The 14,725-nt window shown below is 32.1% G+C and overlaps 2 protein-coding genes and 1 long non-coding RNA gene across 6 annotated transcripts; 2 read left to right on the forward strand and 1 right to left on the reverse strand.

The window, feature by feature from the left end:
- Positions 1-365: 365 nt before the first annotated feature.
- On the forward strand, positions 366-1,202 carry LOC105424129 (protein henna; the record flags this gene model as incomplete). The annotated part of the gene is made up of 2 exons (XM_089084405.1): positions 366-595; positions 841-1,202. Coding segments are annotated over 2 exons (393 nt in total), but the record flags the coding sequence as incomplete, so codon positions are not given.
- Positions 1,203-2,471: 1,269 nt separating this feature from the next.
- On the reverse strand, positions 2,472-10,235 carry Clk (circadian locomoter output cycles kaput protein Clock). 4 transcript variants are annotated; one of them, XM_089084403.1, is made up of 13 exons: positions 9,681-10,234; positions 9,406-9,517; positions 7,744-7,885; positions 7,513-7,661; positions 7,213-7,304; positions 6,922-7,129; positions 6,760-6,858; positions 6,485-6,560; positions 6,171-6,409; positions 5,870-6,105; positions 5,166-5,552; positions 4,655-4,825; positions 2,472-4,447 (listed from the first exon to the last, which is right to left on the reverse strand). In XM_089084403.1, the coding sequence occupies exons 3-13, from the start codon at positions 7,779-7,781 to the stop codon at positions 4,034-4,036; spliced, it is 2,109 nt and encodes a 702-aa protein (XP_088940529.1). In that variant the 5' UTR covers positions 7,782-7,885; positions 9,406-9,517; positions 9,681-10,234; the 3' UTR covers positions 2,472-4,033. The 4 variants fall into 4 exon arrangements, with proteins under 4 accessions (XP_088940529.1, XP_088940528.1, XP_088940527.1 ...); XM_089084402.1 differs by having other exon boundaries at positions 9,337-10,235; XM_089084401.1 differs by having other exon boundaries at positions 9,406-10,234.
- An 816-nt stretch (positions 10,236-11,051) lies between these two features.
- LOC148934677 (uncharacterized) lies at positions 11,052-14,423 on the forward strand. Its single transcript, XR_016141199.1, has 2 exons — positions 11,052-11,647; positions 11,712-14,423. It is a non-coding gene; the product is annotated as an uncharacterized LOC148934677 (long non-coding RNA).
- Positions 14,424-14,725: the final 302 nt, after the last annotated feature.

Consider the following 14,725-nt stretch of genomic DNA (forward strand, 5'->3'; position numbering starts at 1 on the left):
AAACTTGCAACGGTAAAAATATCTTAATTATATATTAGAAAACTGCAATATTATAGTAAAAATATAAAAATCTGTTAATCGTAGTATTACGATCATGTAACAGAAATTTGTTTACAAAAATCTAAATCAAAGGACTAAACATTACGTTGATAATTTAGCTCTTTCTAGTAATAATATTACAATTTATTAACAGTAAAAAAATTTTTTTTAATTTCTTCTTTCTCTGAAAATAAATAGTAAATATTCAAACAACTTAAAATCCATAATTGAAGTGTCTTTTAGACATTTTATGTATCAATAATTTTAGACTTTGCGTTGTCTGAATAGAATATCAAATTAATTTTATTCATAACTTGTTTCTGTAGTGCTTTTGGTTTACGGTGGAATATGGAATATGTCGGCAAAATGGAGAATTAAAGGCGTATGGTGCTGGTCTACTCTCGTCGTTTGGTGAATTGGAATATTGTCTGAGCGGTGAGCCAGAACTCCGACCTTTTGATCCCCCGAAGACTGCATTACAAAAATATCCGATAACAGAATATCAACCCGTATATTTTGTTGCCGAGGACTTCGAGGACGCAAAAGAAAAGATGACGTAAGTACAGGAACAACAAATAAATGTGTCGAAAAAATACTCTTATCTATCACGGGTTAACACTTGTTTTTCGCATTGTATGCAACATTGGCAAATACGTTTATTGCAAGCTAAGGATATACGTATAATTTCATGCCAAATATCATACGCTTTATATCCGTCTGAAAATATCATGAAAATCTAATTTAATAATGTAGTAATCTTAAATAAACATGATAAAAGGTTGATAATTTTTTTAATTTTAGGAAATTTGCTCAAAGCATACCAAGAAAATTTGGAGTCAGGTATGACGCTTATACGCAGAGTATCAGCATTATCGACAGTAAGCAACAAGTGGAAGCGCTTGTTAACAATGTCAACCAGGAAGTACAGATTTTGAGGGATGCGTTAAAGAAATTGCAACATTAGAATTAGAATTTTATTCAAGAATTAGTTTTATTCATGTTATCCTTTAATATATCTTATCCTTTTGATATATTTTAAAAATATTATCACAATTTATTCTTTTTACATGTTTCTTTTAATAAACTGTTGTCGCTCTATTTTATTGTAAAAATGGATGTAATGAACAGTTCTTATTAAAGTAATACATAACAAAAAAAAAAAACACCTATTATTTTGTATATTGCGAAATTTTTGTTTTTATATTGATGTCTTAAAAAATCAGGTTCTTTTATTATCAGGTTCCACACATTAAAGAATTTAAAGAAATTAATTAAAAGTTTTACTATGCTTTATAATTTTGATGTGTCAATTATAAATATTTTGAGAATGTGAGTTTATGCGTATAGGAAGATCAGAGCCTTGGTTGAGGTGTTTCTCAGCCTTAAGAGGGCAATTGCCCTCGTAAGCTTCTATAATGGCGTCATTTCTAAGTTAATAATTGTGTGAAATCTGGATGGGATTTTTTTTAGGTAAGGTAGGTTCACAATCCCCTGTTCAAGATGATTAAACCAGCACCTAGGATAAAGTCATGAAGGTCCTCCCCCAGGTTAAATCTCAGTCGACCGTGATGTCTCTGCAGCTCAACTGTGGCATAAAAATTGCATTAAGTCCTTTTACTATTGTGCAATTTCTAATCTTGCTTTGAGTGTTCGGTCTAAAAATAATACCGCTTCCACTCAAGTTCCTTTAATAGCATTATTCAGGAGCCTGGAGAAGTGCTATTGCTATCTGCATCCCAGTCGTCTCCTGGCTGAAATCGCCGAGGCGCCCTTGCTGTGATGCAAGTTAATTTGATTCCATAAGGATATTGAGACCCGCCATTACTTAGACAGTTAGTTTCCCCACCCGATCAGGCGCAGAAGCCCCCTCGCAGCCCCCTAAGACGCCAGACATCCCTGGCGCTCCGCGAGCCCTCGCACCGCGATTTCGACAAGGTGGGAACCCATGCGAGGGGGGGGGGGGAGGGGGTTAAACATTAAGAAAGATAAAACTTTATGCATATGTGTATATTTATTTTAAATTTAATCACGTAATATAAAATTCGTCGATTATTCATCTATTTTGCCATCTACCAAAAATTGTATCAATTTATAATGATTTTATATTTCATGTTCTATACAATCATTTGAAAAATATATTGTCATTACATCAATCACGTCGTAATAGTGCAATTGGTTTTATATACTTGTTTTGTATTCACGATATTTCTATCGAGCAACAATTATGAAACGTTACAGTAATTTGAACACACACACACACACACACACACACACACACACACACACACACACACACACACACACACACACACACACACACACACACACACACGACGCACACGCCATACACCGATATATATATATATATATATATATATATATATATATATAATACATCCGATATATGTATGAAAATAATAACATTATACATATACATACCACAAAATATATTACTTTTTATATAATTACTTTTTAACATCATACAAATGGAATATACAGAAAATGTGGAGATTGGTCCCTCCTCCGTTTTACTTATTAAAAAGAATAAATCCAATAAATATATATAAACGTGATGTGTCTTTTGATCATAGCTCATTTACTTGTTACTATAAAACCGCTTTATGTTTTATATCATCAAATGATCAAATTATTCTCAAGAGATATATACCAAAATTTACATAAAAATTTTATATTAAATATTTTCTTAGCAATACACCCTTTTCTATTTAATAAATGCATGTATATTCTCTCAATATATTATAATACATTCCCATTATTTCTAATTTTATAAAATACACATATAATAACGCAGTAACTCTTAAATATTTGATCACTTCATCTTTTCAAAATAATTCTCTAATTTGAGAATATCTTTCTTTATTACAAAAATATAAAATAAAAGAATTACCAAAATTACGTAAAAGTTATGTTACGAATAAAAATTATTTTTTATCAAAATTTATCCATTTCAAAAACTATTTTACAATTCGTGTGATTAATTTGTATAAATTTTAATTTTATGCAGTACATATTGCGTGACGAAATATTTTGTTTTATATTGCTTCGAAGTTTAAAAATTTCTTAAAAATATAATTGAAACTTTGTCTTTTATATAAAAATCTTTATAATTAAAGATGGTTGTAAAAATATTAAATTAAATTAAAAAATATAAATACAATTACAAGCAAACATAATTATGGAATGATAAATAATACAGGTCTGTATGATTTTGCTTAGGAATTAAAGATAGTTTCTTGTAATTTTTTATGCACTAAAAAAGTGTTCTTATGAAACATTAATTTTATCATTACTCAAAGTCTAGAATATTGGTTTTATTGGCTACAAAGTTTTAAAGCTATCCTAAAACATGTCTTTTTAAGATATGTTTTCAATCCCATTTTCCTCGTACTTGACATATAGAACATTTTTCCTTGCGGATTTGAATTTTGCACATAAAAAACTATAAGAATTCTTCTTTCCTAGACTATAGAAAACAAATAAAATTTTGCAGACATGTGTAATCGATGTATTTAAAATTACACACTATTAAAATACTATTAAAGTTCTGTTACAATTTAATGTAGTAGCAATATTTACCACTATTATATAAATATATGTCTTTATCATAACTTCTTAAAATATTTTTATACTTTCGCCAAATATATTTTTACAAAATTCTGTTACATTTTAATATAGTGACAACATCTGTCACTATCACATAAATGTATTTTTTTATCGCAACTCCTTAAAATATTTTTACATACTCGTAATATACAACGCAATTTTTACAAAAGGTCCAATTTTTTTAAAGAAAAGTAAAGAAAAAATATAATTGTGATGCAAGCATTTACAAGTACAAAAATAGATGTCTGTCAGACTCTTCATAGCGATAAATAAATAAAATGGAAAAGGAATTTTGAAAAAATCTAAAATGTACACTTTCTATTCATTAATTAGATACAAGGGAAATAGTAAAAAGAGACGGAATTCTTTTTTAATTTTGCGAAGATCTTTGCTGTTGATTCAAGGATGCCTCCATGTTACTGTAGATTATCTCGGCCTGTTGCGGACAGATTTGGAAAGGCACGAGATCGGAATTGCTACCTTCCTGCTGCGACGGCCCCTGTTGTTGTTGTTGCTGTTGTTGTTGATGTTGTAATTGTGAATGTTGTTGTTGGGTTTGAATTATAGCGCCTACATTACTATGCGTCGAGCCTGGCGACGGATTCACTTGCAAAGAATGCGAAAATAATTCCGTAGGCACTACAGGCATTGGCACGGTAATTGGTATCGAAAGAACATTAACTCCTTGTATGCTACTGGATGTGGACAGCTGCATATTAGTATTATTAGTGTTACACTGGTTTGTTTGTTGGCACGGGTTCGATGGATTATATGGGATTCCAGCCTAAAATAAAAATATTAATTAACAAATTGTTTCACGCCTTTTTAATAGTAATTAAATTTAATAAGTAATTTAAATAAATTTAAATATTTGATAAAAATATAAAAAAATATAAAACTGACTAGGTAGATGTATATTGCAAGCAAAAACTATTAATTATCTGAAAATTAAACATTGTTATAAGATTTCTCATTCAAAAGATATACAAACATTTAATAACGGCGTGAGAATCCCATATCGAGCAATGAATAATTGTTCTGAAACTCTTCTTAATTCCTCTTGCTTATGAACAATCATTTGTTGTATTTCCTCACGCTTTCGTTGTAATTCATCCTGTATCTGATTCTGTGCAGTAGTCATTACTATATCCTGCTGTAACATCTGAAAATATCAAGAATATTACAAAATAGAATTTTCTTAAATTAATCAAAAACACAATTAAACTATTTGCAAAAATAATGTTAAAAAATTATATTATGGTAAGTATGGAGTAATTTTGTTAAATTTGTATAATTTATAAATTTTATTAAAATTAAATTTAAAAGAAACACATAGATTATGTGTAAATTAATATTTTTTATTTTATAATTAATTAAAGTGTGTAACAAAAATCATATTGTTAATGTAAAAAACACATAAGCACAGAATAAAAAAATCGTACGTTTCATGAAGTTATGTATATGTAATTGACATCAATGCCATAAATTATTTATTTCTTTACCTCGTGAGTGGGTACGGTTGAAAGAATTGGAGCAACAGGGGTAGGAAATCCCGATTGTAAATTAACTGTTGCATATTGCGCGGGATTCATAAAATTAATACATGGCTGATTGACATCGAGCTGATGTTGTTGCGATTGCTGCTGTGGTTGTTGCTGTTGTTGCTGTTGCCTATTATCTATCGACTTTGACACCATGGAACTGCTTGCGGAAGTCGCGTTTGATCCATGTGTTATTTGTGATTGTGGTGAACTTCGTAACGAGACAGATATGGAAGACGTATTGGAATCGTCACCACGATGTCGGAGATTCGAAGGGACCGTTGACTTCGATGTTTTTAACGATTTGTTTGACCATTGCGTTAAAGGTGTTTGACAAGACGTCATTACCTACGCAAATGAGACAAATATGAATCCAATGCTTTCGGAATTGAGTTCAAATTATAGCATAATGTAATATGTTATATTTAAAAAAATATTTAAAAAAAATTCTCTCCTTTTCTCTTCTATCCATTTTTCTTTTTCTTCAAAATTTTATTTCTTCGTACAATTTATATTTTTACTACGTTAAATAATTATTAACGTGACGTGACGTTATTTAAAATTTATGAAAAAAAAATATTTATGACAAAATAAATACGTCACGTAGAATGTTGCAATTGTTTTTTTTGAAATGCTATAATCGCGTGTTGTCTATCTTATCTTACTTGTTTTACAGGTAGTAAAACGTCCTGATTTTGCGTTTTGTCGTAGTCCCTCGACTCCGCGCGCATTTCTTTCATTACGTCGATATAACTGATCACATAATGCGTGCACACGATGAATTCGGGCTTTGAGTTCCACTGATTATACGTGATGTAGAATCTGGTCTGCAGCCAAATCCATTGCTGGCCTTTCGTGAGGAATCTATAGTAGCAGGATGTTCCTTCACCTTTCTGCATTACTAAAAAGTGACAAGCAATTGAAATAAGCTCGTACGATCGAGCGTATTTCAGTAAAAATATTTACATGACTCATGGCACGTGACCACGTTGTCCAAATCGTCCACATGATAATAATCATAGCCAGAAGTGCCTAAAACTTCAAAAGGCAGATATCCAATAATGGGCGGAGCTCTGTGATCTAGGAACAGGAATTTCCATTCGAGACTGTGACGAGATGTGAATTCTGATTTCGTGTTGTCCGTCACGGATAATTCTCGGATAAGTTGAGGAGTTTGTAAACGTCCTGTACCGACGAAGACCAATCTGTAAAATTAAACGCAAATCAATGCAATCACATTGCAATGCGATTTTGTATTTGTATATAGCCAAGATTAATACTTGTTTTCTGATCCATTGATATTACTAAGTTTCTGATTTGGCAATAGATTGTCAACATCGCTATCCATAGCAGCACCTGTAATTACAGATTTCTATTTGACAAAATTCGACTTTAAATATAAAACTGTTTGATAACATTATTTTGAGGAGAATAATGTTATCAAACAGTTTTATATTTAAAGTCTTATATTTTTATAAGACTTATAAGCAGTTTTATATTTAAAACTGCTTTACAATTTTCTGCAAACTGAGAAGATTTAAAATATTTTACTTACGAAAATATCCAATAAACTGCACAAGTTCGTAGATGCAATCTTCCCGAAAATCGAGTCCGCCTCTTTTGATATGACACGTGAAAGATATTTGATCTTCTGCTAAGAAAGTTATATTTAATAAAAGTAACATACCTCTTCTGTCTCAATAATTATAAAAAATACCTTTTTTTATATTGCGTCTATCTCGTCCTGTACTTCCAGGATTCAATAAAATATTGTACAAATGCGGCTGATCCTCTTGATATGTTATATCATAAATAGTCGTATTTTCCAATTCATTTGGAAGATATCCCAGCAGAGATGTAACACTTTCAGAGACGTAATAAATATGTCCGTTTGAGGAGAAAACCATTATAAATCCATCCAATGCCTACATACACGTTTTATACATTAGTAGATATCTTTGAAGAAAAATTTACTATAGTATCTCACGATATAGTAAGCAAATTTTACTTCTAATATAAGATGAGTAAATTCTTCATTGGAAAGAAACGATGGTTTCCAATCTTCCTGAATCTCATGAACTCTCGACCTAACTGCTATCTCTGAAAACAAGCAATTGCATGTTAGAAAAAAAAAAAATAATATTCTAAAGCTTATCCAAGTACAGACACAAAATTTATCCAAAAATATAATTTAGTTTATTAATTTATTAATTTTCTTATATTTATTAACTCGTGATAATTTTAATTAAAACTACTCATAAAGATATTTTAATAAATACTATAGTAATGTAAGAAATCAAACACTTACCATTATGATTCTTTAAAAATAGAATTGTCGACTTCAACACTGTGGATTTATCCATTTTTCGCGTATTGGCATTAACCATACTACCAAGCTCATTTACAAGCATATTAAATTGATCTCTGCGTTTCTTTTCGCTGAGATTTCGTGATTTTCTGAAAGGTAAACATTTATACACTTAATGTTTATTGTGACAAACATTAAATAAATTGCACAAGAATATTACACGTGTCTTACCGTTTTGTATCATCTTTATCATCGATATCATCATCCATGATGATGCTGAAGACAAAATGTATTCTTTAATTTAGTAGGATACAACTTTTTAAATAAATAAAATTAATGTGATGATTCGCTTTTTTGTATCGAACTACTGCTTCTGCAAAAAAGAGAAAATTTATATATTTGTATTAAAATTATATGTACTAATTTTATATTGTTATTGAGTAATGTTACTTGAAACTTTATCAATTAATTCAATTAATATTATGGTATCTCTATTATTCTAGCAAATAATTCTTAATAATAATAGAATAACAATAATTTAAACTATAACTGATTATAAATTATGAGTGAAATCTTACATTTTGATTTGAAAATAAAAATTTATTAATTAAAATTATATATATTAAATTCAGAATTTTATAGTGCTTACAAAAAATTTGTAATGTTTAGAGAAAAATTTCTTATAATCAGCTTGTGCAATTTATATATATATATATATATATATATATATATATATATATATTTACCTATATATATATATATATACCTATATATATATATATATATATATATATATATATAGGTAAATTCTAAATTACAATTTAAAATTTAAATAAACAATAAAACTTAAAACAGAATTTTTGCAAATAAAAAATAAGTATAAATTATTATTTATACTAATAATTATTTAATAATTATAATTTTTACTGCACAACAAAATAAACATCTTTCCGTTTTTTTTACAAATCATAATTATTTTTTAATATCACTTTTAAATAAATTGTAATATTAAGAGAAAAAATTGACAAAATAGATTTATGTCAAATAAAGATTATTGTACAATATTAATATGATATACAAATGAATATTAACATTACTTTGTAATTGTATACAAATTGTATAAATATAATTATTTAATTAAATCAGATTTTATGTTGCAACATAAAAATTTATTAAAATTATATTAATTATAATATAATTTATTAATCCCAAAATTTGCAATTATTCCGTATACTAAGTATATGTATATAAATAATAATTGTATTATTTGCATCATACGATTAATGGTACTATTATAAAGAACAAAAGTAATTACTTGAATAAATTAGCAATGAAAAATTAAATTAAATAGTTTTGTATTGCAAACGTGATGAAACAAAACCAATAAGCTATTAATATATTTATAAGTAGATAAATTTTTTTTAGAAGTTTAAATTATATTTAATTATCTATACAGATTTGAATAAGTATTTTGTAAATATATATTATTTATCATCTAAAAATAATCATCTAAAAATTAATGAAAATTATTAATAATTGAATACTAATAAATTTATAAGTAATATATCATGTTTTGCTAGATAAGAAATTATTTTATGTTGCGCAATAATATATATATATATATATATATATATATATATATATATATATATATATAAAATGTTATAATAATGTTATAATGTTATAATAATAAAAATGTTATAATATATATAAAAATTATATAGAAATTCGTTTATTCTAAATCTAAAATAGATAAATGTGCATATTATTTAAACATAATTATTTTATTGTATGTAAATATTTATTCGTATTGTAAATATTTACTCTTAATTGATCTGTTTCTCGATCTGTATAAATATTCTCAAAGTTAACAACATTCAAATCCTTTCTTACGCTTAAGTCAACACCACGCGCATTCAGGCTTCCATGTAACAGCTTTCAACTGCCGGTTCACTACGCGGTGCTTGCAGTAATCAACATATATAGTCAAGTCGCACACATCAGTCTGTATAAAAAAAATATATATATTATCGTAAGATACTTGTCAAACAAATGTTTCCAAACTATTTCGATCAGCAGATTGTCAAGACCGTGATATATGTGAAAATTCAATCTGTAATAATGATGAGAGAAGCGGTAATAAAATTAAGAGTTCACTGCATTCTCACTACTTGAAGAAAGATGTCATGTCTAAAGTGTCTGAAGTTTCACTTCGCCTGACAGAAGGGATGCTCGCCGGATGAACAACCCGCCGTGCACGTGAATTATGTGGGTACCATCGCGTGCACGTATGTGCACGCGATTACACGCAAATTCCTGCGGGGTCTCAAGTCGACGGAGTACGTCGGACCTTCCGAGCTTTCCGCCGATCGTTCCTCGACGATGTCGTACTCATTCGCATTCGGGATGACGTTTTTCCCCGAGAGCACCGCCACATTTTTCAGGAAAAACACTCCGACGATGACGACGACCACCTCGACGACGACGACGAGGACGACGACGATGGTCGCTCCGATTTTTCACCTCCGACTCGATTACGCGATCAAGCGGGACTGCCAACCGTAGCGCCTTAGCATCGTCACATTTAGGTTCGTTAGCCGTGCTAATCGATCGTGACTCGTAATCGCGAGTTTTTACCGCGATGTTTTTCCGCGTGGCGATTGCGAAAACCCGACGCGGGGAGTGGGCCAAGTAACAGACGAGCCAGACCTGCCAACCGCCTTGGCAAAAGTCCCCTTTGCTGCCCATTGAAGCTGCGCGATGGATGCTGACGACGATCCGTTTGATCCGATTGATTTGAGGCTTTTCCCGCTGAATTTGCATGAGTCGCAACTTGCCGATATGTGTCGAATTTGTCAAATTATTTCGATAACCACTTTCGATAACCAGCACGACGTATTAATGCTTCAATTTTAATAATTTGGACAATCGTCCAACTCGATGGAAGAGAAAAAAAAAAAATGTCAATCGATCCTAATTGTAAATCAAATAAATTAAATGAAGCTTTCAGTTTTCTCTGAGAGATAATTAATAGCTGGAAACTTTGGATCTTTTTTTTTTTTTTTGTGTATGTGTGTGTTGCGAGTCACAGTGATAAATGCTACATGCGATCGGACACTTTTGTAGACAAAGTGCCGTGCGTACGTCAGATGCACTTCTACTAACCGCGGGCAATAAAACAGAAAAAATGCGCGAAGATTAAAATGTCGATTTTCTTTTCAAACTTTAAAAAAATTAAAATTTAAGAGACTCGTACGAATAAATGTATATATGCATTCAACTATTTGCTATATAGACTACTCGCTCGTTTTTGCGTCGTTTTTTCGACGACGGAATCTTTCAGCTTTACTTTAGTTTTTTCCGAGGGAAATTCCGAGGGAAAGGAAATTCTGCCGATTCTTGCCCATTGGCGGATCGGCCAGCCTCAGGATGGATTTTCACGTAGCGAAAATCACAGTCGAGCCCTGCTTTCCCAGGGTGCAGTGCGCAATCGCGGCCTTATCGCTCATTGCGCGATCGCGCTAATTATTACATATTGGCCAGGATTGGCCGGTCGCCACGTACGTGTGTTTATTTCACAAACATCGGCCTGCACGCGCGTCGGCACCGCGACGGCGGTCGCTGAGTGCCCGTAATGCAATTCGCAACGGACGTGACATCTGATCACCCCCGTGAAATATCGTCGTCGGAAGTATAAATTTCACGTTGCGTCACGCAGCCTTTCCAACGCCTGGCGGCGTTGTTTCCATTCAAAGAGAATACTCCGGGAGAGATCGACCCCCCCCCCTCCCTCGCGATTTGTCACTGCCACTAGGGGGGAGGGAAGGGGGAGGGGGGGGGGGAAGAACGAGATTCTTTTCATTAAGATGCGGAAGGAAGAGGGAAAACGTAACAAAATATAATGCCTCATCTTTTTACGTATATTAATTTAGCAACTGACTTGAAAATATCTTCCTCTCTTTCGTCCGCTTCGAGGAAAAATTCGGCCTTTTTCCGGAATTTGCTCCATTTTCAAGATCAAATTCCAAATTAAAGCAGCTTCAGCTTATTTCTTTCAGGAAACAATAAAAAAACTATTAAGTCTCTCGATTTATTCATGGAATATGTTGGAGATGATAGATCTTATATCTATAAGGTGAGGCCTGCAAAGAAATCTGCACAGTGTTCAATAAATTTTACATAATATTTATTATTTATAGTGTACTCAGAAATGTCGGGCCTCAACCAGTGGGCCTTCTTCTTTTGACATATTTGATCAATGAACATCACAATGTTAATTTTCCTCTAATCCGCATAATTACTTCTCGTCTCTATTAAGAGTGACGCGCAATCTGCTCGCGCTATCGCGACAAGGGCAAGCTTCAAGACGGTTTGTCCGCGTCGTACAAAATATCGTTATATACTAAATAAAACCGTGGGTGAGATTTGCAAACGACGAGTAAAACCGTTTTGTCGCGAGCGAATGTTAATGTAAGAAAGTTCGAACGTATCGGCGAAATTAGACGCCGATTAACGAGCGGATTGCGCCTCGCAAAAAATAGATATGTCCAGCTTCGTGTGACTCTTGGTTCTCATCCACGATTTCAACATGCCAGCATATTCGTACAACAAAACATCAAATAACAACTGCATATAAAAACAAAATGAAAGGAAGAAGTCTATCTTAGCCACAACTCGTAAGTCGTAAGTTTTTTTGAATTTCGTTTTGAAGGGGGGCGGCGCACATTCGACAACCAATAATATCCGACGTTAAAACACAACGTATTAGTAAACATTTTTCCTTTTACGTATTACATTAGTCCTCGCAAAATTTACACAATCGTTTTCTCGCCGTCGGGAAACATCTCGCTTTATGTTGTCCGTATATCGGGCTGACACTTGAGGAGTTCCCAAAATTGATAGGTTTTAAAAGTAGAAGATGAGGAAGGGAGAGGAAGGCCGGAGGGGGGGGGGGACGGGGGGTAGCGGGTTTTGACTTCTTTTCTTTCGTTTTTCACTCATATTAGCAGCCAACCATTCCCACTGTACACGCCTCTTTCTCTGTTTAATTCCTTTTGTCCCTTCTGAACAATGAAAAAACTAAGATACGCGCGTATCGCGTCAGAGAGCAAAACGCCATAATTAAACAACAATCGCATTTCTCGGCGCTTCTTCAGAGGCCAATTTTTTTTTTTACTCGTCGAATTATTTCGATTATGTCGCTTTTCGCTCTTTGACGTGACAAATTGAAAATTCTCCGCGGACCAGTCGTCGATAATTCAAAATGATTGAACTGCAACAGATGCGTTTCATCTATTATTTTCCGTTTCCATTAGTATCGCCTAATTGTACTTTATTATAGGACGGGAACAATCGACACAAACTTGATTTCAAGTAATTGCCGAATTAGAGTTGGAGGTCAAGAAACATTCTGAAATTAGAAGAGACAACTACGTTATCTCGTGAAAATTTTGTGTCCGTACATAGAACTCGAATATATATCTATCTGCAATAAAATATATTCTTATGACCCTTTATATATATCTACTTAAAAAATATATTATTTCCTTTGTGTTTAATCTACTCTACAAACAGATGGCACAATTTTGCATCCTTGCTGCAATTCTTTATTCTGAAACAAAAAATATCCAATGTAGGTTCAGTTTAGAATGCTAAATTAAAATTGATTGAAACACGTCAATTGCTCCCTCTGCACTGTATAATGGAAACCAATTAATTATACACTAAAAGCTAATATATTAAGGATCGCACTTTTGCAATAAGCGATCAATTGTATTATTTATGTTGTTGTTCATATGTGTATTACATATGTGTGTTTACAAGTGTGTTTACACGGACTGTCTGACAAATAGTGACATATTTTCGCGTGCAAATAAAGCGGACTAAACTGAGCCAAAAGTCCTCTATCATTTTGAAACTAATAAAGAATTATCTCTTAAAAAAAACTGCGTAAGAGATTTAATTATTTCTTCGTATTGTGAGACTAGCACAAAGATTACGCTTGTGTCATCACGGATAAGAAGGTTGCAAATTGTTGGAAATATTTTATTTCGTATTTTCTTCGGAATATTTTGTAACCAATTGAATGTTGAAGCTATATTATTATTTTGCGCATGTAATTTTCTTCATGTCACACGACAATTGTTTATAGACATGTATATAATTGCAACACAAATTAATGGAATTTTATATTCAAGTGAAAGATATAATGGCAGAAAATAAATAACATACATGCGCATCTGTGGTGTCACTACTTATTAAACATCCTGTACGTGTTTGTTAATAAGATATCGTTTCTATGTGCTTCCATATTTGTACAAAGTTGAACACGTGAGCTCGAATCGAATTTCGACGACTGGCCGGGAGGGGGTGCTCGCTAATAAATGGCGCGGAGGCGGCAGTGACGCGAGGATACATTTAAGTTCTCATTATATAGGAATCGTGGAGAATTCAATATCCGAAAAACTTGGTAAAAATATTAGTGTGACCTCGCGCCGCTCGACACGCTCACCCGCTTCTGGCCCACCTTAATTAATTCTCTTAAACCTCCAAAAACACCTCGTCCAGCCTAGCGCTATACGAAATAATCGTTACGATACGATAATATATATATTTATATATATATATATATAATATATATATATATATAATATATATATATATATATATATATATATATATATATTATATTCTACATTACGTTATACTATGTTCGAAAAATAATATTACAATATATATAGTGTGTGTGTGTTGTTATGTGTATTATCATTTTTGTTTATTTTCTTATTTCTCCTCTCCTCCATAGTTCGCCTCATTCTTACTTATCGCTTTTTTTTTTCTCTTATTATACGCGCGGTAATACCTAAAATTTACAATTAGTTATACATGGCGGTCGACGCTGCTAAGAGGAGGCCGACGGTGTAAGACGTGTAAGACGGTACGTGCTTTAATCTGCGTTACTGGATTCGTTATATAAAATTATGTTTCATAATGAGTAGAAATTACTCTCTCTCTCTCTCTCTCTCTCTCTCTCTCTCTCTCTCTCTCTCTCTCTCTCTCTCTCTCTCTCTCTCTCTCTCTCTCTCTCTCTCTCTCTCTCTCTCTCTCTCTCTCTCTCTCTCTCTGGCTTGATGTATATAAAATTGTCGTGTAATAATAAACAACATTAAATCGGTAGGTCGATAGTATCCTGTTACCTTTGCAAAGAACAATT

This window comes from Pogonomyrmex barbatus, unplaced genomic scaffold (assembly GCF_055798465.1).
Source record: "Pogonomyrmex barbatus isolate J1 unplaced genomic scaffold, ASM5579846v1 scaffold84, whole genome shotgun sequence".
Taxonomy (NCBI): domain Eukaryota; kingdom Metazoa; phylum Arthropoda; class Insecta; order Hymenoptera; family Formicidae; genus Pogonomyrmex; species Pogonomyrmex barbatus.